Source organism: Hyperoodon ampullatus (genome assembly GCF_949752795.1).
Source record: "Hyperoodon ampullatus genome assembly, chromosome: 7".
Classification (NCBI taxonomy): Eukaryota; Metazoa; Chordata; class Mammalia; order Artiodactyla; family Ziphiidae; genus Hyperoodon; species Hyperoodon ampullatus.
Genome location: NC_136920.1, coordinates 91,088,675 through 91,110,805, shown reverse-complemented (window position 1 = coordinate 91,110,805; position 22,131 = coordinate 91,088,675). Strand labels below are relative to the sequence as shown.

General features: G+C 45.8%; 1 protein-coding gene across 1 annotated transcript; it reads right to left on the bottom strand.

Moving 5' to 3' along the window:
* Positions 1 to 3,968: 3,968 nt before the first annotated feature.
* Positions 3,969 to 22,052, bottom strand: SCN3B (sodium voltage-gated channel beta subunit 3; the record flags this gene model as incomplete). The annotated part of the gene is made up of 5 exons (XM_079708933.1): positions 3,969 to 4,032; positions 7,703 to 7,841; positions 12,092 to 12,317; positions 14,609 to 14,772; positions 21,998 to 22,052. 5 exons carry the CDS (start codon positions 22,050 to 22,052, stop codon positions 3,969 to 3,971), a joined length of 648 nt encoding a protein of 215 aa, XP_079565059.1.
* Positions 22,053 to 22,131: the final 79 nt, after the last annotated feature.

Genomic DNA, 22,131 nt, shown 5'->3' with positions numbered 1-22,131 from the left:
CCCAGCCGCTCCGCGGCATATGGGATCCTCCCGGACCGGGGCACGAACCCGTATCCCCTGCATCGGCAGGCGGACTCTCAACCACTGCGCCACCAGGGAGGCCCTAGACGATGACATTTTTAAAACCTAAGAGTGCAGGGCACACTCAGGGTCTAGACTGGTGCCTGACGCAGAGAGGGTGCTGAAATGCAGAATGAATGGATGATCGCAGTAATGACGCACCAAGTACTACACAGATAAATTTGCCGTGACTAGGAGGACTCGCTGGGCTGAGGGCTTTTCATTTACAAAAAGATGGGAGAGGAAGGTGTTTTTTGTTTTATTTTTCCATTTCCGCTCGCGAAGGGGAGCCAAGATCTATTCTGAAATGGGTCTAGCTCCTCGCTGCTTCTTCCTGCCAAGATGCAGTTACACGGCCTTTTCTCTCTGATTTATGTCAGGTGGGTTCACAGATTCTGAGATGGGTATATTTTCCTTTTTGATCCCGTAGTTTTTTTTTTGGGGGGGGGGAAAGGAGCTACTATCTCTTCTCTTAACCATTCATAGCTCTATACATATTTCCAGCATATTCCTGCTCTGAAAAATTCCTTTCCTACTAACATTTCTAGTTTGACATCTAAGGAGAAACCAGAAACTCAGAGAGTCAGAAATCCGGGTGTGTGGGTGTTTGGGGGTGGTGACTCTAAAGGACAGGGCTTTTAGATGGACTGGAAATAAAGGCTGGTGTTGGGACAGGTGCTGACCGTCAAGGTATTTCCACACAAGAGTTGGGGCTGCGATGCAAGGCTGAGCTGATGGCAAAGGTCAGTAGGGCAAGGTGCTCACAGGGCCAGCAGAGTTGAGCAATGAAGGTCATGGCTGTTAAGCCCCAGGGGAGGGAAAACCAGACCCAGCCGAGCTGGCCTTGAGTGAATTGTATTATTAAGCATCAGTCGGGGGAAATATCCAGCACCAAGACAACGGGTGGGGTTCCTAGAGTGATGATAGCCCTTGAGAACATATCTAAGCCCTTTAGTAAGAACAGCATGCCAGATAAAGCTTCCAGAGCAGTGCACATTTATCTGGGTCCTTTGTAGGAATATGCGGAGGAAAAGGGAATGAGTGAGGATCTGAAGTAGGCTGGTGATCACAGTACCTTGTGGATTTATAGTCATCAAGTCTCCCAGGAAGGAGTTTAATTGCAATTCAGGAGAAATAATGAGGTACAAACCAAAGAGAGAGGGAAAACGAACATGAGAGTAAGACTCCATTTTTAGCATGGACCAAGAAGCAAAGTGGTACAGGAGCAGTCGAGTGGGATTAGGGGTGAGCGAAGATGTTTAACATCTCAGGACAAGCAAGAGAGGCAAAGATTAGATGGAAGTAAAAAAAATAAAAAAGAGAGGAAAGGAAGCAGCTATGGTCTCAGTGGAAAGAGAGCTGGGCTAGGGCTCAGAAGACCTGAATTCCAGCTCTCTGTTTACCAGCTATATGAACTTACGATTTGGTAAAGCTTCTTAGCCTCAGACAGCATGTTTCTTCATTTGTTAACATATTAGCAATATCCACCTCACAGCTAGTTGTGGAGAAGAAATAAGATAATTAAAATGCTTGGTAAATCATATAGCTTAATAAAGAAAGCATTAAAGATGAGAAGAGTTGAGAAGTTAGGAGGAGGAAAAGACTAAAGAAGATTACTTGTAAAGGATAAGAAAAAGAGGTACCATTCAGCTTCATTAAAAATCACTCAGGAAATATCTGAGTTGGGCTTTTAAAAAGGGAGAAAAAGCAAACGTGCCTTCTAGATCACAAGTTAGATGCGTGGTCTACTGAAGCAAGAGGGAAGTGGAGTGGTAGAAAGTAGTTTCTGCGGCCGGCTTGTCATCCACCATCCATGTGACTGGGAAAAGCTCACAGTAATCCAGGCCTGTTTTCCTCACAGGAAAGTAAGGAAAATCTATACTCTGTCCCCTATTTCAGAGAGACTGTGTGGGAAATGACCAGTGAGAAACGCCTTGAATTTATTGAAAGTATTTTCTTCGATAAAATCAGACTCTCGAATATGTGAACAAGGACTAATTCAAGTGCTTTCCCAGGGATGGCAGAGATGAACTGAGTTTGTCAGGTGAGGCCCAAAGCCAAGAGAGTGGGATCTTTCCCCATAGATCCCCCTGGATCTGAGGGACATCTTGTTCATCGAATCCCAGTCACTTTCATCTTCTCACATCCCATAAAGCATCCTCGCCCCTCTCATCACAAGGTGCGGAAGGACATCACACTTACACCGGTTACTCAAAGTGAAACATGAGATGTTGACTAAAATGTTTCCAGTGTTCATCTGCTCTCCTATCATCTAGGGAAAAAAAAAAAAAAACCTGGACATTATGAATTCACAGGTGAAATATTTGGAAGCCACCTAGCCTGTCCCTCTTCTATCATGCCACTCATTTGCCATCATCTATCTCAGGCTAAAAACATGTGTCAGTTAAATGCCATTCCCGGATGCGTTCCCCTTCTGGAAGACGTCTCAGATTCACAAACCTTTTCACTAAAGAAATTCTTCAAATCTACCTCACATCCTTCTCTCTGCCTTTTTGGCCAATTTCTAATTGCCTGAATCAGAGCTAACCTTAGCCAGGCAATCCACCGAGTTCTGTGCCGTGGCCAAACTCAATTTCGAAGTCTTTTCAAGAACAAAATTATCCCATCTCGGGAAGTGTAAACTGGACCGTGCCTTAGGCTTCTATCTGCTCCAGTTTATCCTTTGAAGTCTCTTATCAGTGGAGTCCTGTCTTGAGTCTCCGTTGCCTCCTGTATGAGTAATCATACTGACCCACAGAAATTTTGAGAGGAAGGACTTGGGAATTGCAGTCCCAGTGCCCACAGGAAAACAATGCCACCCAGCCATCTCCGGTGGTGTGCTCACCTGGCAAGGCACACACACGTTGCGCCAGGAGGATCATGAACATGTTGTATGACTTCCTAAGTCCCCTGCCCTCAGCTTCTTGAAGGACTGACACTAACCCAGGCCTTTGAGACCTCTTGGGATCTAGCCCTGGAGCACCATAGTCCAGAGAACATTTTAGTCCATGCTTAATGAACTTTCTATCACTGGAGGGCCTAGAAAGGCATGCTTTGCTCTGATGCTCCAGCCAAGTGGGCCAGGAACTTAGAAAAACTGACTTCAAGGAATCCCACTTCATGACACTCTTTTGCTTTAACCCAGACTAATCACTCCAGCTTCCTTCCGTTAAGCCCTCCATTCACTTGCGGCAATGGAGAGTGAGCGGGCTCCAGCACGTGTTCAAAGCTGAGTGGAGCACAGGGGAGGGGTCCGGTTGGCATGGGAGCTGCTTGCTTGAAAGCAAGGGCAGGCTGAGGTTGAGTCGTGTAGAAATGTTGGCTCCTTGGTTCTGGCAAAGTCTTGTGTGTGGAGGTCTGATGGAGTTAACAAGTCAGAGGTGACAGTTCAGAGGTGAGTGGATGTATGATGGATGAACTGAAGGATGGACGCGTGAAGAGAAGTGATGTGGCCCCTGGGGCACCCTCCTGACGCTGTTGACATCACTGAACATGGGGTAGCCAGTGCTTCAGTGTTCAGGCCACCTACCAGTGATAAAACAGCTCACTGAGAATTGCCAGCCCAGTCCAGCCCAGCCAAAGGCTCTCTGACCTCATCCACGATCCTTACATAGGAGGGAGAATGGGGAATTATTTTTTGTCACTGTGGGTAAGGAGTTCAAGTTGCCCCAACACTCAGGCTGAAGCAACTCACCTTCTGAAGGACTTGAACCTCGCACAGAGCTTTATTACTACTTGGGCATCAACTTAAAGAAATACCCTGAGGGTGGGGACTCTGGGTAGGGTAGAAATCAAAGGGACCAAATCTAAAGTCATTTTGGTTTGTGGGTGTCAAGGTCACTTGTACAACCTGCCTCCTTATCTACCTGCCCCTCCCTTCCCTGTACATCACCTCCGGTTGCCCCCTTCTATTCCTCCACTGGTACTGCAGAGTTCTCTTTGTTCTCCGATGGGATAGCCAGGTAGTCAGACCTGTTGGAGGGGAGACGCGGGGAAGAAAATCAGTGCATTTATACCCAGAGGTGCTAACACAGGAAAAGGGAAGGAGCAAGGGCTACAGGAACAAGGATGTCTCTAGAACACCTCTGCATTTCCTTCTCACCATGTTACCCAAGAGAAAATGAGAATGGCCCTTTCAGCAGACTAGAATAATAAATACATTTGTTTTTTCCTTCCACCAGCAACGTATGAGTCTTCTCACTTATCCACATTGTTCTCAGGACTTAGTACTGTTAGATTAAATCAGCCAAACTGTTGGATGGGAAATTACATTTTATAGATCTTTTAATTTTCCTTTCCCTGATTACTGGTGAAGTTGAGCATCTTTTCATAAGTTTATAAGCAATTTGGGTTTGTACTTCTGCAATATGACTTCATTTGCTTTACCAGTTTTTCTTCTGAGACATTTGTCTTTTTCTTTGATTATTCCATGTCTTGAAAATATCTTTCTTTTTTCTTTTAAAATTTATTTATTTTATTTTTGGCTGTGTCGGGTCTCCGTTGCTGTGCATGGGCTTTCTCTAGTTGCAGCGAGCGGGGGCTACTCTTCGTTGCAGTGCACGGGCTTCTCATTGTGGTGGCTTCTCTTGTTGGTGGAGCATGGGCTCTAGGCGCGTGGGCTTCAGTAGTTGTGGCATGCGGGCTCAGTAGTTGTGGTTCGTGGGCTCTAGAGCACAGGCTCAGTAGTTGTGGCACACGGGCTTAGTTGCACTGTGGCAGGTGGGATCTTCCAGGACCAGGGCTCGAATCCATGTCCCCTGCATTGGCAGGCGGATTCTTAACCACTGCACCACCAGGGAAGTCCCATATCATAAAATCTTTACTCTAATAGCTGTATAAGACATCTTTATATCTGACAGGAAAACTCCTACCAGCCACCTCCCCCAAACTTATTGTTCTTTGAAATAGGCAAACTATGGCCCATGAGCTAATAAAGGCTGTTACTTGTTTAAAGGGTTGCACACAAACAAAACTAAAGAACAATAGGGGACAGAGACCCTCTGTAGCCTGAAAAGCCTAAAATATTTACTATCTGACCATCCTCTGGCTTAGACTAGTTTTAGCCTCTGGGCTTCTGTATGACTTTTAAGATCTGCTTATCAAGTTCCTTGAACAATCCATTGGGTATTTTGATGGGAATTTTACTGAATTTGCAGATTAATTTGGAAGAGAACTGCTATGTTTGTAACAGTGAGGTTTTAGTCTTCATTTATTTAACTCAAATCTTTCAGTAAAATTTTGTAATTTTCTCCTTAAATATCTTACACGTTTTTATCAGATTTATTCCCAGGTACTGGAGAGTATTTGTTGCTATTGTAATTGAATTTTTAAAAATGTTTTAAATATTGAGATGTTTCTCTAAATTTTTGTGGCTGGAATATAGGTGCTTTTATATTTATATTTATAAATATTTTGATTTGTATCAACAATCTTATGAAATGTTCTTACTAGTTCTAATAGTTTGTCTATAGATTCCCTTGGATTTTCTATATAGGTAATCATATTGGCTGTGAATGATAATTTAGTTTCTTTCTTTACAATTCTTACTCTTTTTTTCTCTTTTTTTTTTTTTTTTTTTTTTGTATTTACTTAGTGCACCACCTAGGATCTCCAGTATAGAATAGAAGCAGGTATCCTTGACATGTTTCTAATATTATAGGCGTTCTTCTAAAGTTGCAACATAGATGATATTTGCTGTAGGTTATATTAGTTGCTGCCAGTAATCAGTTTAAAGATGGTTGGTGTTTAGGTTTAGATTTATATGTATTTATCTTGCTCAGGACATATTGTGCTACCTGAATCTGAAGAGTCATACCTTTCCTTAGCCACTGTATCTCTGAATATTGTCTCTCCTCCATTTTCTCTCTTCTATTCTAATCGATCTTCTCAATTTTTGTCTTCCTATTTCTTTGTGATATTCCATCTTTTTATATCTCTGTGCTTCATTCTGTGAAACTTCCTTATGTTTATCTTCTGGTTACCAGTATCTAATCTCTGGGGAACCCATCCACTGAGATTTGAATATTACTGACTGTATTTTTCATTTCCAGGTTTTTCTTTATTCCTGTTCAAATCTGCCTGTTCTTTTTTCTTAATAACTTATTGTATTCTTAAGTTTTGTTTCCTCCTCTTGTTTTAACTCTTTTAAGCAAATTTATTTTCTATATTTTACCAGGTCCTTCTTGTGTCTGAAGCTCCTGGGATTTCATCCTGCCATTTGTTACTTCTCTTGCTCATGATGGATTATTTCCTGCTGTGTCTTTTAGTTTTGGATGAGACTGTGGAAATCAGATTCAGCAATGCTTTATCTGGGGAGCACTGTTAAGCCTCAGCTAAAAGTGGGTCTCTTCAGAATAGTTTTTCATTTGCTTCTACATGGTTATCACTGTCTGGGGACTAATTTTTTTTTATTGACTTTTTCAGCTTAGAGGTTCCTGGATCATGTGGGTAGCATAAATTTAAATCCCAAACATTGTGAGAGCAGGCTTGTGGTTACCAGTTCTCAAGAATCTTTTATGTTTCTACTTGGAGTCAGGCCAAGTAGATATGTTTCCTTGGCTTTTCTCTGGGCTGGTGGACTGATGATTATTTACTGATCTATCTTTTGCATGAGCTGTAGCCCTCTGAGGATCCTTGTTCTGCTGGTGACCTCAGTTCCAACTCTGTTTCTTGTGCAAGGCCAGCTGTGGGTACTTCCTGTCCAAGTGTGGGCACTTCCTGTCCAAGTGTGGCCACTTCCTATGCTCAAGCACTGAAATCTGATCACCCAGGTCACCAGGAAAGACAACTTCCCCAGCATATCCTTTCTTTCCTTCTATCTGGTCAGTTACAGTTTTTTACTTTCCTGAGATCATAGAGATCATGAAAAATGATACTTTATCAAGCATTTCTAGGTGATAATAGCCTAGGGTTTTTAGCTTATCGCCTCCACTGTGTAAATCTGCGAGGGTTATTTTCTATCTTTCCTCTCCCCAAATAACAAGCCAACATGGCCCCTTAGACTCTCAGACCCCATCATCTGTTACCTGTGCTCGAGTGACTAGGGCCTTGGCGAAAATGTCCAAGGTACAGTCTGGACGTTGGAGCAGAAGAGCCCCTCTCTGGGTTTTCAATCACGGCCAAGCTCCGGGGGAAGAACATGTTTGGAGCTCCTTAGCTAGTAGACGGCAGAGCCCAGGTGGCCTGATGAGCTCTGTGGTTTACAGCAAACAGCTGAATGTGTCGGGAACAGCAAGGACACCAGACAGGCTTCGGTTCAAATCCCAACCTCTCCTCTCATTATCTGTGTGGCCCCAGCAAGCCACGTAAGCTCTATGAACCGCTTCAACATCTATAAAACGGTCATAATAATGCTAATGTCATGGGATTGTGGTGGCAGCTGATGGGCTTTACATAGTGGTTAAGAGTGCAGGGCACGAGTTAGCAGGCACGAAGTCAAACCTTGCTTTGCCTCTTATAATGGTCTTGGGCAAACTTTCCCAGGCTCAGCTTTCGCATCTGTAAAATGCGTATATTCATGCTGCCTACCTCAAACGTTGTTGTGAGGAAAGTGGAGGACTGTGTAAATTGCTCACCACCTCACTTATGAGAGCAAGCGCTCGGAAGGTGTGAGCTATCATTATTTTGGCATCTTTGGACTTACGCATTTTCTTGGGCTGCCTCTTCGGCCTTTGAGACCTTCCTGTAGCAATATATCATCTCGATGAGCAGCCACAGAGTGAGGAAGACCAGGAGGATGTACATCATGATTTCTGAGACCACAGAGGTGAAGTCCTCTCCAGCTGCAAGGGGGAGAGTGAGGCTCACAATATGCACGTCCAACAAACCCAGAGCTGTCACTGAGGTCTGAGATACACGAGGCCTATTTTTAGGTATGTCTTAAATAAGCACTGGGTCTAAAGGAACGCAGAGGGTACCAATGAGATTTAATATCCCCTAATTCTCCTGCCTGTCAGCTTTCTCACTGACTTTCTTCAGATGCTCTGGAGGGAGGCATGAGGGAGAATGATGGGTGGAGGAAGAAGTCATAGAGCACTGGAAGGAATCCTGGAGCTGTGTGAGATACATGCAGCTGGGTCCCAGGCTTCCCACTTCCTGGTGTGTGAACAGTCATTTCCCTGACCTGAGACTCAGTTTCTTAATTTGTAAAGCGAGGATAATAATTCATACCATACATTACCTAATGTATTTAAGGATACCTTGTGAGATGTAAAAGTCTGCACAGATGTGAGGCACATGTCTTAGTTCAGCCGACTCTGTCCTCTGAGCTTAGGGTGGTGGAGTGTGGTATCCCCAGGAAGAGGGCGTCAGAAAACATGGACAGGGCCACGTGGACAGTGCTGTCAGCCCACCCAGTGACCTGAGCATATTTTCTGCACGTCTGGATGAGAAGCAAGGACGTTCCCAGCTCATCTTCCCTCCAGGTCATTCCAAACCCAAACAGAAATGAGGGTTGGAGAATTCCACATATTAACCAGGCTGTCCTCAGAGTTCTACTTCTGGAACACAGATGAAAACCTTCCAGTATTCTACACCACCCTCAGCATAGAGACCTGACTCTCTTAACAGGGCACAGGAGGCCACTTGCTGTGCAGCCTTCCTCACCTCATTTCCATTCGGTTGGCCAGCAAAACCTCTCTACTCTACTCACTGTGGTCTTTTGGAATCTGTGGATGTTTCTTCTTTCTCTTCCCTCTTCCTAGATTGTATCTCACACCCCAGTGCTACCTCTGTCCCAACATCGCCTCCTGCTTTTCAATCTCCCAACCATTTTTCTAGACTCCACTGAAGTTACCTCCTCTGTGAAGCCTTCCTCAACTTCTCGTGCAGTTATTATTCACGTTCTTCTCCAGGAACTTTTCCATCCATCTATTATAACACTTCCCAGATTGTACTGTGATGTATTTATCTCTCTTCTCTACTGTGTGCTTACTAAGAACATATTTATTTCTGAATTATCAGCCTGTTGCCTAATCCTAGAATACTTGAAGTATTCAATAAGTATTTGTGGAATGAATGCATATAAATAAATACTGATCTTCCTTGTTTCCTAACCAACAAAAATGACAAATAAAACATGATAGGGAATTCCCTGGTGGTCCAGTGGTTAGGACTCGGCACTTCCACAGCCGTGGCCCAGGTTCAATCCCAGGTTGGGGAACTAAGATCACACAGGCCGTGTGGTATGGCCAAAAAAAAAAAAAAATTTTTTTTTCATTTAAAAAAAATAAATAAATGAAACATAATACATGGCAAATGTCCCGACATATATTCCTTCCTAGTGGCAAGGAAGGCTGCAGCCACATCTCCCTTTGCTAGCTCTCAGCAGCAAATTAGATTCATGATTATTCATAGGGCATAAGTCATCCCCAAGGCCTTGCTCATTAAAAGCACAATATAGGCACAGCCATGACCTTCACCTCAGAGAAGCAGTCCAAGGGCTCCAGGATCACCCAGGTTTCCTAACTGGAGCTGGAGGTCACAGATACAGCTTGAGGCACAGGAGAATGCCAGACACATCAAATGTCTTTTCACGGGCTGACAATGGCCTGGTTTGCGATGTGCTCAACTTCAAGCACCCTATTTCTTTTCTTTTTTTTTTTTTTTGTGGTACGCAGGCCTCTGACTGGTGTGGCCTCTCCCGTTGCGGAGCACGGGCTCCGGATGCGCAGGCTCAGCAGCCATGGCTCACGGGCCCAGCCACTCCGCGGCATGTGGGATCTTCCTGGACGGGGGCACGAACCTGTGTCCCCTGCATCGGCAGGCGGACTCTCAACCACTGCGCCACCAGGGAAGCCCCCCTGTTTCTTTTTAAATGCAGTAGCCAGCAGTAGTACCACGGGAAGCTGTCCTCAGTAGCTTTATTTACCTCTAGGTGAAGAGAACTCAGATTTCTGTCTTAGAGCCAGGAGGTGAGAGCCTACGCCAGGATCAGTCCAGCTTGAGCAAAGAGAAGCAGGGAGATTCTCTGGGACCACAGGGATGGAGCAGACGTGGGGAATGTGCCATGGTGGAGCGTGCAGCAGTATGAGAGCTGTGACTATCTGGGGGTGGGGATGCAGAGGGCTGCCGAAGGGGTCACGGGGCAGGGGGGAGAGAAAAAGAAAAAGTGGCAGGGAGTGGGCGGTGGTGGAGGGAAGAGATGCAGTGGAAACACAGGTAATAGAGGCAAATATCTGGACCGCAGTCCTGCTTCTGGCGCTAATGTGCTTCATGCTGCACTCACACCGCAGCAGTGGTATGGAGCCGTCTGCACTGAAGGAAAGCCCCCTGGGTGATTCCGATGCCAGCTCTTTGTTCAGACCCCTGGACTGAAAGAGAGCCAAGCTTCCTTCCAGCCCTAACGTCCCGAGGGGCTCTGTGGCTCTGATGACAAACTTGTTTTCCCTCTATTCTTACCCAAGTCTGGCTCTGGTGCCCGGCAGGCAGGCGGACTGGCTCCGCTTTGCCACCCTTTCCACTGGCTGCGCAAAGGTCTCTGGAGGCAAAAGCCTTTGAGAGCACAAGGTGGAGACAGAGGCAGCTTCCTAGGGCCCGGCTGTCACCAGCCGACAGTCCCGAGGGTGAACAGCAGAGGGCGCCAGGCTCCCTTCCCCCTGGGGGCACAGGTGTATAAACAGAAGAGGATAATGGTACTTCTGAACAGAAGAATACCTTAGAGAGCTCCCAGTCCAACCCCTTCGACTCACACAAGAGGAGACGGGCTCAAAGAGGGGAAGAGGCTCATCAGGTCTGAGCCAAGTGGCCTGAGAGTCCCTGTGCACCATCTGGATTGACCTACCTTCCGTTTGAGTCTTGTCTGAATCATGACATCGCTCACTCTGCTCACTCTGTTTGCTTAATGAATTTTATCACCACAACACGATAATAAAATAAATACACTTGTGGTCTGAAAGTCGGGATTCCTGGCATCCTTTTCTAGGAAGAGCCTGGCTTTAATCTGACCTCTCCTTTCTTTCCTGCCCCACACCTTTTGCCTGTTCACTGACCTGCATCTTGGGGCGGCCAGGATGCTGAGAACGTGCTGGAAATAGATTGTCTAGGAAGAGCTAAGTAAAATGGAGTCATCATTTAGCCTGGGTGAGAAAACACAAAGGGAGATGCATGTATCGCTCTTCTGCCACATGAAGGAACATTTGCAAGGGGTGAGGAGCCACAGTGCTCTGAACAATGAGTCCATTGAAAGCAGAACAAGAACAGTCCTAAGTTCACCCTCAAGACTCTGGATTCGATCGCAACAGAAACTTATGAGTTAGGTTGATGAAAGAACTTCCCAGCCTACAAGGAACCAGCTGTGGGAAATGGGGGAAATTTAAAGATTGGAGAGCAAACCACGTTTCCCCTTCTCGTAGCTGAAAGTGAGGTTATGTGATGAGAGACGCCACGGAGGGGAGGGGCTTGCTTGTATGATTACTGTGGAGGGAGACAGAAGACAAAGACTGTCAGGCTTTGGTTTACAGCAGTTGTTCTCAAAGTGCAGTCCCCGGCAGCAACAGCATCTCCTGACAATTTGTTAGTCATGCTCCACCTACGGAATCAGAAAGCCTGGGTTTAAGAAGTCCTGCAGGGGAATCTGAGGCTGGCTGAAGTTTGAGCACCGCTAGCTTAGAGGTTTGTATGAGTCACAGACAAGAGGGGAGATGACCTCTAGAGAACCTCAGGAGATTTCTCTGAGCCCATTGAGTCCGAGATTCAGCGCAGGCCAGAGTAGGTGTAACTGTCTTGGCAGTTTTAGGTTTCAGGGAGGCTGTCCTCTTTCTCTAAGGGTGAGAGTCCAGGGACTGGGTCAAGATTACTGCACTATCATCTCCAAGCCTTTCTGCTTTGAGGAAAGACACAGAGAGGCCAGCTCTCGGGCAGCTTGCAGAAAGCTGGCCACCCCAGGAAGACAAGCCAGTGGTGACATTTTTAGATATCACCACTCCAGATACATGGGGTTTTGCATTCTGCAAGGGGCTCATTTATGTGGAAACCCGCTGTCCTCCCTCCCCCGAGAGCAGGGCACCCAAGGGAGCCTGTGCCCTAGCCTTACCCTCCTCGGTGACACGGAGGGGGATGAGCCGGGTGGTCTTCACGAAGGGGCGATGTGCCTCAAACTCAAACTCCCGGGACACGTTGCAGGTGTAGAGGCCAGAGTCATTCAGGGTGACGTTGAGCACAGTGATGGACACGTCCTGCAAGTCTTTGCTCCCGTTCCACTGCAGGCGTCCCTGGAAGGGGCTCTCCACCTCCTGGTGGCCGTTCCGATACTCATAGATCTGCAGGTAGAGAAGCAGAGGGTGTAGGAGAGAAGACAGGGTAGAGGTGGGGACAGGGTGGAGAAAAGGACCAGAATGGTGCTCAGATGTGGGCACGGGGACAGTGTTACCAGGAGCTCCCAAATGTGGGAGTGGGATGGGTGTCTCAGAGGAGGGCAGGGAAGAGAGCAAAGACAGGGAAAGACGGGCAGAGGCACCCAGGTGTCAGGGCACATGGACGCGGCAGGAAGAGGTGGGCAGGGAAAAAGGGCTGGAAAGAAAGAGGACAGAGGAAGGTGAGTGACGTGTACAGGAATCAGGAGCGGGAAACTGAGAGAAAGGAAGGATTGGAAGGAGGCAGAGAGAACAAGAGGGAAAGGTGTGTCATGGGGGCAGCCGGGGAGAGACTAAGGCAGGGAGGCAGCTTCATTCGTCATGAAGACGTCTGAGAGCCCTGGCCTCCGAAAGTGTCTCTCGGAGCTGGTCCCCTTGGAGGGGATGTGAGCAGTCGGGGCCAGGCCACAGGAGGGGGACCCGGGCTGCTTAAGTGGCCCACATGAGCAGAGAGCTGCCAGCCAATGTGCACACATCAGCTCTTCCAGTCTGGGTGAAATTAGATCTGAAATGTGGTCTCTACATTTCTCTTCTCCAACACTTCCACCTTCTGACATACCTTTTTTTTTGTTTCCTTCTACAGCTGTGCAGTCCATCTAGTTTCTGCTTGCCATGTGTGGCTACTTACGTTAAAATTTAACTTACTAGGAATGAAATAAAATGTAAAATTCAGTTTCTCAGTTGCACTAGCCACAGTTCAAGTGTTCAATGCCACCTGTGGCTGGTGGCTACTGAATTGGACAGCACGAATATGGAACATGTTCATTGTCACAAAAATTTCTACTAGTGTTGTCCTGTATTTCCAGCACAATTTTCTAAGTTTCTTTTCTTCCATCTGAGCCACCTTCTTCTCACTTTGGGCAGGCCTGGAAGCAAAGCAGGTGGCTGGCATATGACCAGACCTGAGGCTCGTGGGGACCCTTGCATCTGGTCAAGACGCCCAGGCTCCTGTAACCTACGCACTAGCCTCGGTTGCAGTCAGCCCTGAGCCAGGCACTAGGAAGCCTGCTGTCCCAGACCTGGCACCTGAGTGCAGCAAAGCCACATCAGAATGACACATCCAGCCTAGAGTGAGAAATGAGTCCAGCTTTAGGAGAGCTAGACAGAAGAGCAAGCAAAACTCAATTTCATCCTAATGTTGTGTCTCCCTTAAGACTTGCCCCCAGGAAGATGAGGCAGTGCAGTAAAAAGGGCTCTGTATCTGCTGTCAGACGACCTGGTTCAAATCTAAGCTGTCTTACTAACTTAATTTCTTTGATCCTTAGTTGCCCCATTTGTGTGTGTGTGTGTATTCTCTATCAAACACTTATACGGTACTTCTTGTATTCCAGAACTATTCTCAACGCATTAAAAATTAGAGCACATGAGTCCTGGTAACAGCTCTGTGAGGTAGCTATGGCTTATATCCCCATTTTAGAGATGAGGAAACTGAGGCACAGAGACAGAGGTTAAGCAATTTGTCCAAGGACACAGAGTTAAAATAAGTTGTGGAGTCAAGAATCAATCCCAGGCAGCCTGGCTCCAAAGACAGTGACAATGTGAATAATGGTCATCCCCAAGTTGGTGTTCAAAGTATATAACAACCATTTTGGCACTGGCACCAACCAATCAGAACTGACACTGGCCATGGGAGGTCTGGAGGTTCCTAGTGGGAAGGATGGTGATGAAGCCACTTGGCAGATTTGGCACAGGTAACCACTATAGGACTATTTAAACATTTTACCCACTGATGTGTGTGTACCAGTTGCACATCAGTCTTGGTCATGCCTGACATTCTTATTTCACTGAGATTGTGAGACTTAAATGAGGTAACCTATGCTATCTCATTTAATGACCCTTGGAGTTATTTCAATGTTTCTATGAATTTAATCCATCCAGCAGGATGGTGCAGAGATTCGATGAAAACACCTGCACAGTGCCTAGTGGGGTGACTGGCACACAGTAGGCTCTAAATACTATTTAAGCCTCTTTCCTCCTTACCCTGCCTGTAACCGGGAGTGCCCAGAGCTGGCCTGGAGCCCTCCCTTTCCCAGAGGCTGGGCTAAACTAAGGCTGTCAGTTATCTGCAGAGGAGCTGTCAGTGCTTTGGAGAGAAAGAGCCAGTGTTTGTCAGCTCGTCATTCCCCAGGCTGTCGGGAGCCAGGCACACAATGGCAGAGGCCAGCGAAACAAAGGGCAGAGTCAGCAGTCAGACATACAAGGAAATCTTTACCGCCCTCGGGCCTGTAGAACCATTCCACCACCGTGGTGGCCTCAACGTCCTCCCTCTTCATGCAGGAGATGCAGCGCAGCTTCATGGGATTGCCCTGAACCGCCTCCGTCTCCGAGGGCACTTCCACACACACAGGGAAGCAGACGCCAGCTGGGGAGAGCCCGGACGCCAGGGGAGGGACAGGAGGTGTTAGGGGAGAGGCAGTGGAGAACAAGGAGGGAGGGAGGAGAGACAGAGAAGGCAGAATCATGAGACAAACTGGAAAACAGCATGCACATGTACATGTCTCCCCAGGTACACCCTCTCACAACGGGCAGGGATGAGCCAGCACTGACTGCAAGCCTCCCCGGAAGCAGCAGGGATGCGGTACAGCTCGTACCTCAGCTCTGCCCTCAAGGATTTAGAGCCAAGGTGGGAAACAGGGCACCCATGCATCCATCCATCAACCACCCATTCACCCCTTCATTCCACCAACACCCACAGAAATCTACTCTATGCCAGGCCTGACACTGAGATACAAAGATGAATAAAACACGCTTCATGCCCTAAAGACGTTTATAGTCTAGCAGGGAACACATACTCCTGTCATTAAACCAGACCATGGTGAGTGCCATACTAGAGGAGAGGCAGTTATTCCTGGCTGGGCTGGGAAGAGAGGAAGAGAAGGATGGTGAGACTTAATGCCAGAAAGGTAGATCGGACCCATGTTGTGAAGACCTCTGTATGCCCTTCACAATAGGAGGGGTCACATGTTTTAAAGCCTTAGAGAGATGTAATCATATCTGTGTTTTACTGCAGATGTAGGTAATTCTGATGCATGGTGGAGGACGGAGCAGCAAGGAGGAGAACGGTGAGCTGACCGTGGGGCTGGGGCCATGATGCTTCACCCAAGGAGGAGAGAGACACACGGTTAAAAATGAGGAAGGGGAAAAAGAGAAAATAATTTTAAAAATAAAAAATAAGGCTTCCCTGGTGGCGCAGTGGTTGAGAGTACACCTGCCGATGCAGGGGACACGGGTTCGTGCCCCGGTCCGGGAGGATCCCACATGCCGCGGAGCGGCTGGGCCCGTGAGCCATGGCCGCTGAGCCTGCGCGTCCGGAGCCTGTGCTCTGCAACGGGAGAGGCCACAACAGTGAGAGGCCCGCATACTGCAAAAAAATAAAATAAAAAAGTAAAATAAAATAAAAACAAAATTAAAAAAGTAAAAAAAAAATGAGGAGGGGGAGTCAGATTGGGGGGCACCTTGGAGGCCACCCACAGGCCTGGACTTATAGTTCCTGCCCTCTAGAAGCTCATGGCCCATTAAAGAGGGTAAGTACATCAGACTGAAAATTCAGAATGAATCAAAAGTGGGACGTGGCTGCCAAGAAAGCAAGTGCAAACGTGGGCTGTGCTGTCAGATGTACACGGCAGGACAAAGGAGGAGCAGTTCCCCTGTGCGGTTCAGAGCAAATCTGGACCACGATGATCAGTTCAGGGTGTCACATTGTACGAAAGGAAGTTTTCAACGAGTGCATGTGCAGAGGAAAGCAAGATGGAGAAGGGTCTGGGGGCAAAGTCTGGTGAGAACAAAGCGGGGACCGGGGCTGCTTCACTTGAACACCAACACACCTGTCTTCAAATATTTGAAGGCTGGCCTGTGGAAAAAGAAATAGATTCTGTCCAACTCCAAAAGTCACAAGAAAGTAAAGCTAACTCAATTTTTTTTTAAAAGAAGTTTTTTTCTGGTGCTGTTAACAAGTGCAAAAAACTATTTGGTAAGAGAGTTTGCATGTTATACAGAAGATTCCAAAGTGAGATGAATCACCAACGATTCTTGTATCAGAACTTCTAACCCCTTCTGAGGCTACCTTCTCATTAATAATAAAAACAGAAACCCTAAAAAATGAAATAATACACATTGTAATTTAAAAACTAGTTCACAGTGAATGGTCAGTCTGTTCCTCTACTGGCAGACAGTTCTTTCTAAAAGCAGAGAAAAGCTTTATTTAGAACTTAAAATGAGACTGACTGACTAATTATGAGTCAAAAAATGAAATATTTGACTCAGAAAGCAACAAATTTAATTTTTAGACATAGAGTTTAAAAACTAGAGGCACTATGATAAAATTTAACATATCAAGGTAAAATAAATTTTATTGGCTTTAAACTCTCAACAAGCGGGGGGTGGTTTTATCAGGCAGCCTGCAAGAGGCTCTCCTGCTTCTGCATATGGGTCATCACTTTAATCGGGGGACGGTCCATATCTAGAGCAAACTGATCAGAAACATTTTCAGAATATGAAGAGTTGGAAAGCTTGAGTATAGGCCTGGTTTAAAAAAAAAAAAAAGTAGGGCTTCCCTGGTGGCGCAGTGGTTGAGAGTCCACCTGCCGATGCAGGGGACGTGGGTTCGTGCCCCGGTCCGGGAAGATCCCACATGCCGTGGAGGGGCTGGGCCCGTGAGCCATGGCCGCTGAGCCTGCGCGTCCAGAGCCTGTGCTCCACAACGGGAGAGGCCACAACAGTGAGAGGCCAGCGTACCGCCAAAAAAAAAAAAAAAAAAAAAAAAAAAAAGCATGGTCTGTGCAAAAGTTTGGGAGTGGATAGAGGTGTAGAGTGTGCATTGAGAACCCCATGTAGCAGGGAGCCTCAGGGCACATTCATATTTAATGAGACGTGGTAAAGGTGAGTTACTTCAATGATGATGGCTTCAGAGAAGAATAGGAAAATGTACCAAGGAATGTACAGTTACACTTATAGAGGCAGAAGAAAGACGGTATTGGGCAACTGAAGGCTTGGGTTTGATAGACATTTTTTTTTTTTTTTGGCCGCACTGCGCAGCTTGCAGGATCTTAGTTCCCCAAACAGAGATAGAACCCAGGTCCCTACAGTGAAAGCGCAGAGTCCTAACTACTGGACCGCCAGAGAATTCCCAGTTTGATAGACTGTTTAACCTCTCGGAGACTCAGTTTATTCATCAACAAAATGCTGAAAATAATACCTATCTAATAGATTTGTCATACAAATTCTATGGGGTGATTTCTACGAATGGGCTTTGTACATTCGTTAATGTTATTTTCCTTCATTTATTTGTTCACTCATTCAACGTATATCAAGTGCTTAATGTGCGCCAGGTACTGCCCTAGGCACTGAGAACACAACAGGGGACAAAACAGAAACCATCCCTGCTCTCGTGGAGCCCACATTCCAGTGGAAGGAGAGAGAAAATAAGCACCATTACACTGCAGTAAGTGCAATTATAAGAAAAAATAAAATAGAACAGAGGAATTAGAGCGTGCGTAGAATCATCAGAGACTCACTGAGAAGGTGACATCGAGCAGGTGTTGAAGGAAAGAAAGGAGGGAGCAGCTGTATGAATATCTGTGGGAAGGTGTGCAGAGGAGATAGCAACTCGAGAGCCCTAGGGTGGGAGTGTGTTGGCAAAAGCGAAAAGCACGATAAAGTACAGGGCACAAAGTGAGAGTAGAAGGAGATGAGGCAGGAGAAATAAGCCAGAGCTGGATCATGGCTGCTCTTGCAGCCCACAATTAGATCTTTGGCTTTTGCTTTGAGTGACATGGGAGCATTGGAGGCTGCTGAGTGGAAGAATGGCATGATTTATACAAAATTACCTGATCTGACTGCTATGTTGGGAATAAACTGAAGAGGTGAGGAAGGATAAGGGTGGAAGCAAAGAGAACAGTTAAGAGGCTGGTACAGTGATCAGACTGAGAGGTGGTTCAATGACTTTGCTTGGATGAAGGTAACAGTAGAGCTGCTGGGGCTTGAAAGTGTATAGTTTGCTGGACTAACATCCTTGAATAGCTGAGAGGTGATAGCCTCTAGTGAACAAGTAGATGAGTTGGTCTTAAATATAAACACGGTTCGTTCATTTAGAGTTAAAGGAGGGAAGGCAGAATACATGCAGTCAGGATGGTGAGTAGGGCACGGCAGCCTCTCTTTGTTCTGAGTTGCCCCTGAGTAATCCAAGGTATCATCAGACAGCAAGCCCCACTGATTGCCTTCTCCTTGCCAAAGTCCAGTTTGAAGTCCTAAGAAAGAACTCAGCTCATGAGGTCAATTTAATTCATGAGGTCCTGGATAGAACATTGCAAAATGGCCACAGAATCCTCTCATCCTTGTTTGCCTTCCTTTTGCAGTATGACTTGCTGTTCCTTCCACCAAAAGGTAAAGTATATTTCTCCACCCTGTAAGTCTCCAGTACACTATTGCCTCTCTTTCCAAGAAAGCCTCTAGATATCCAAGAAAAGATTTTACATATGGTAGACATTCAACCCACGTTGCTGACTGTAAATAATAAACTCTTGGAATAATCTTGGCCAAATCATTTGACCCATGGTCTCCTCTTCAATGTCTATAGTAATAATGAGGAAACCAGAGAAGGAAGAATATATTAATTATGATTATATTTAACTAAAGAATAGCATCAATCCATTATCAGGTGGATAGTAATGTGTATGTAACCAACTACTCTAATAACCCCAAATCTTTTTCTTCTTTGGTTATTGCTATATTGCTCCTCTTGACTTGGCTCTACAATGCTAAGAAAATAAAGGCTTTGATTAGAATGTAAATACTTTCCAAAAAGGGGTAATAAATGATGTTATTTGTAGATATTAACACCCTGAAATGACTTGGTCTATCAGATTAGCCAGTCACTTAGCAGAGCCTTGAAAGAATGGGATGTAAAATGGGTTACTGAGGGAAGAGAGGGAAACATTTCCCAACACAACCGACACCTGGGAGGGTAGACCTGGAGAGGAAAAACAGAAGATACTAGGAGGTAAAAATGAGTAAGGCCCTAGGAAAGGCAATGGCGTGGGAGAGGAGCGGAAGGGTGGCTCCAAAGAGGGATGAGAGGACAGACGCCCACCTGGCAGTCCTGTATAGCAGCACGTATGTCCATAAGAGGAGCTAGAACAAGCCCTGGAAGACTGAAATCAAGAGGTAAGAGTTCTCTAGCAAGTCCTTTCCCCTCCCCTGCACTCATTTTCTCATCTCTAAATTGGAAATAATACTGCTTTCCCTGACTACCACCATAGGATTGCTATGGGGACCAAAAGAAGAAATAGATTGAAAATTGCTTTGTAAACTGTAAAGCACAAGGCAAGTGAGTGTAGATTCTATTATTATTATTATTATTATTATATACTTTATTGAATGAAATAAGGGAATTTTGTTCAATTCACGCAGAAAATAAAAGAGTGGAAAAAATTCCATTCATATTGGGAAGGGTGAACACATCTAAATTAAGTGCTTTCCAATGCTGGAATTACATGCAAATAAAAAGATTTTGCATTTGTGAAGCAAGGCCGTCTCTCTTACATTCACTGGCAAGGTTTCCTGAACTATCTCTCTTTCCCTTCTGCAGCTTCTCAATTTGGTGAACCAACGTAGAGAAGCTGAGGATGGGCAAGGATAGGTGTAATATGCACACTTCTTCCAAATGTTTATTGTGGGGGAATTGAGGGGTGGGGAGGAGGATGGGCACTCTGCCTATTTTAGCAATATTCTGTAAATATTTCCCTACCATTCAATTGTGCAGCTAAAAGGGACGTTAGACCTCATCTGCCCCAATTTCCAAACTTATGTATTTCCAAATATACGTATATGAGGAACAAAATACTCTAAGGTGATTACATAGCAAGCTAGTGGCAGAGCTAAGACTCCAATCCAGGCTTTGTAAGTCCCAGTCAGAAGGTCCTTGGCCTATAGAGTGCTCTCCCCGTCCACTAGAATTCAGGCAAATATGCTAAAAACTTAAATTAGGGTTTGGGAAGAAAGGCTCTGTAGAATCTCACCCCAACCTTCTCTACAACTTCATCTCTCATTGCTTTACTCATGCTCTTTCGTATACAGCCCAACTAACCTCTCCTAAGCCCCCTAGTCTTAGCCTCCCCCTGAGGAAATCACAGCCTTAAGTCTTCAAGGCAGGTGAGATCATTGGCAACCTATTATGTCTGCTTCATCTTCAGGTCTGGTCTACTCTACTGGGGATGGGTGGCAGTGAATCTGCCCTTGGGACTGGCATTATTCTCCCTCTTTGTCCTTCCCAGCCTGTCTCATCAGGCATTTTGTTCAACAGGAAGCTTGGCTCTGCTTCTGGTCACATGCAAAATCCAGATAATGCTGGCAGCCAGTGTTAGTCCTGGAGGCTTAATAAAGTGATACTAAGGTAAAGAGGCTGTTCCCATCAGCATATCTGCCACTGCACCAGCAGAATGAGTTCCATGCCAACCACAGAGCATAATCCTGTACCTAGTTTCAGTAAGGCAGGTGGGCATGCTCACATCTAATTATACTGGTTATTGATTTTTAACATGGAGGAATGTAGCTAAGATCATGTAAAGCAATTATCAACTGGAGAGCACCTATATTTGACCTGAGGATCTAAGTTGCCAAGACTGAAATGCCCATAACTACACAACAACCAGACACACACACACACACACACACACACAAACTACATCCTCATCAATCCATGCAGATGCCCATACTAACATGCTCTGACATACACTAGTATACACATTCGGACCCTGAGGCATATATCAACACACTAAAGCATTCTCTCAATCACACATTCAGACATTATCATGTAGACTCATTAACTCCCACTACACACATGCAGACACCCCACTCCAAGCCCACCTCTAACACCACTCTGCTCAGCCTTACTGTTGCAAGTATAGGGCTCCCTTATTTGGAAGGAGAAGGTCACCTCACTCCTTCACAGCAGACAAACAAGAACCTATTTATCTTTAAAGGCAAAAAAACTCAGCCCCCCAAACACCAAAGCACCTTGATTCCACATGTTCATGAAAAAGAAGAAAGATGCAATTCCCAGGTGCCTATTTATCTAATATATCGCTGCAAATGGCTGAAGCCTGTTTTACTTATTGAAATTTAACAGATGGATCAACAACTAGTTTCATTCTCAAAATGCACGCATCCAGATTTTTTTAATATATAAAAATTAATTCAAAGACCTCATTGAGAAATGAAATGTAACTGTAACTGAGATTTTTTAATAATGAATGTGATATAATGAATAATGAATGCATTTAATAAAAATGCATGCTCTTTCAGCTACGGAAAAGGGAAAAAAATACTTTGGAATTAACAGGAAACGGGAGGAAGGGTGGAAAAACCACCAAGGGAGGTTCAGGAATAAAGCAGCACGGGAGTGGGGAGGCCTTTTTCCAATCTCAAAACCCCAGCTCTCGTGGAACCCCTCTGGATCCCGTGTCTGGCGGACATGCACAGGGGGAAGTCAACCAGGGCTCCTCGTTTTCACCAACGACATCAATAAGTGTTATTCCTGTTAGCATTATTACTGTCATCTGCATCTCGCATGGCAGGGTGCTGGTACTTACCCCACAAAATGAGCAGGAGGGAAGCCAGGGGAAACAATCTGTTGAAGCCAGGCATCTTTTTCAGCGGGTGGCTTCCGGGCTAAACAGAGAGATTCCCTGGGTCAACAACTGCTCCCTCTCAGGACTTTCGAGGA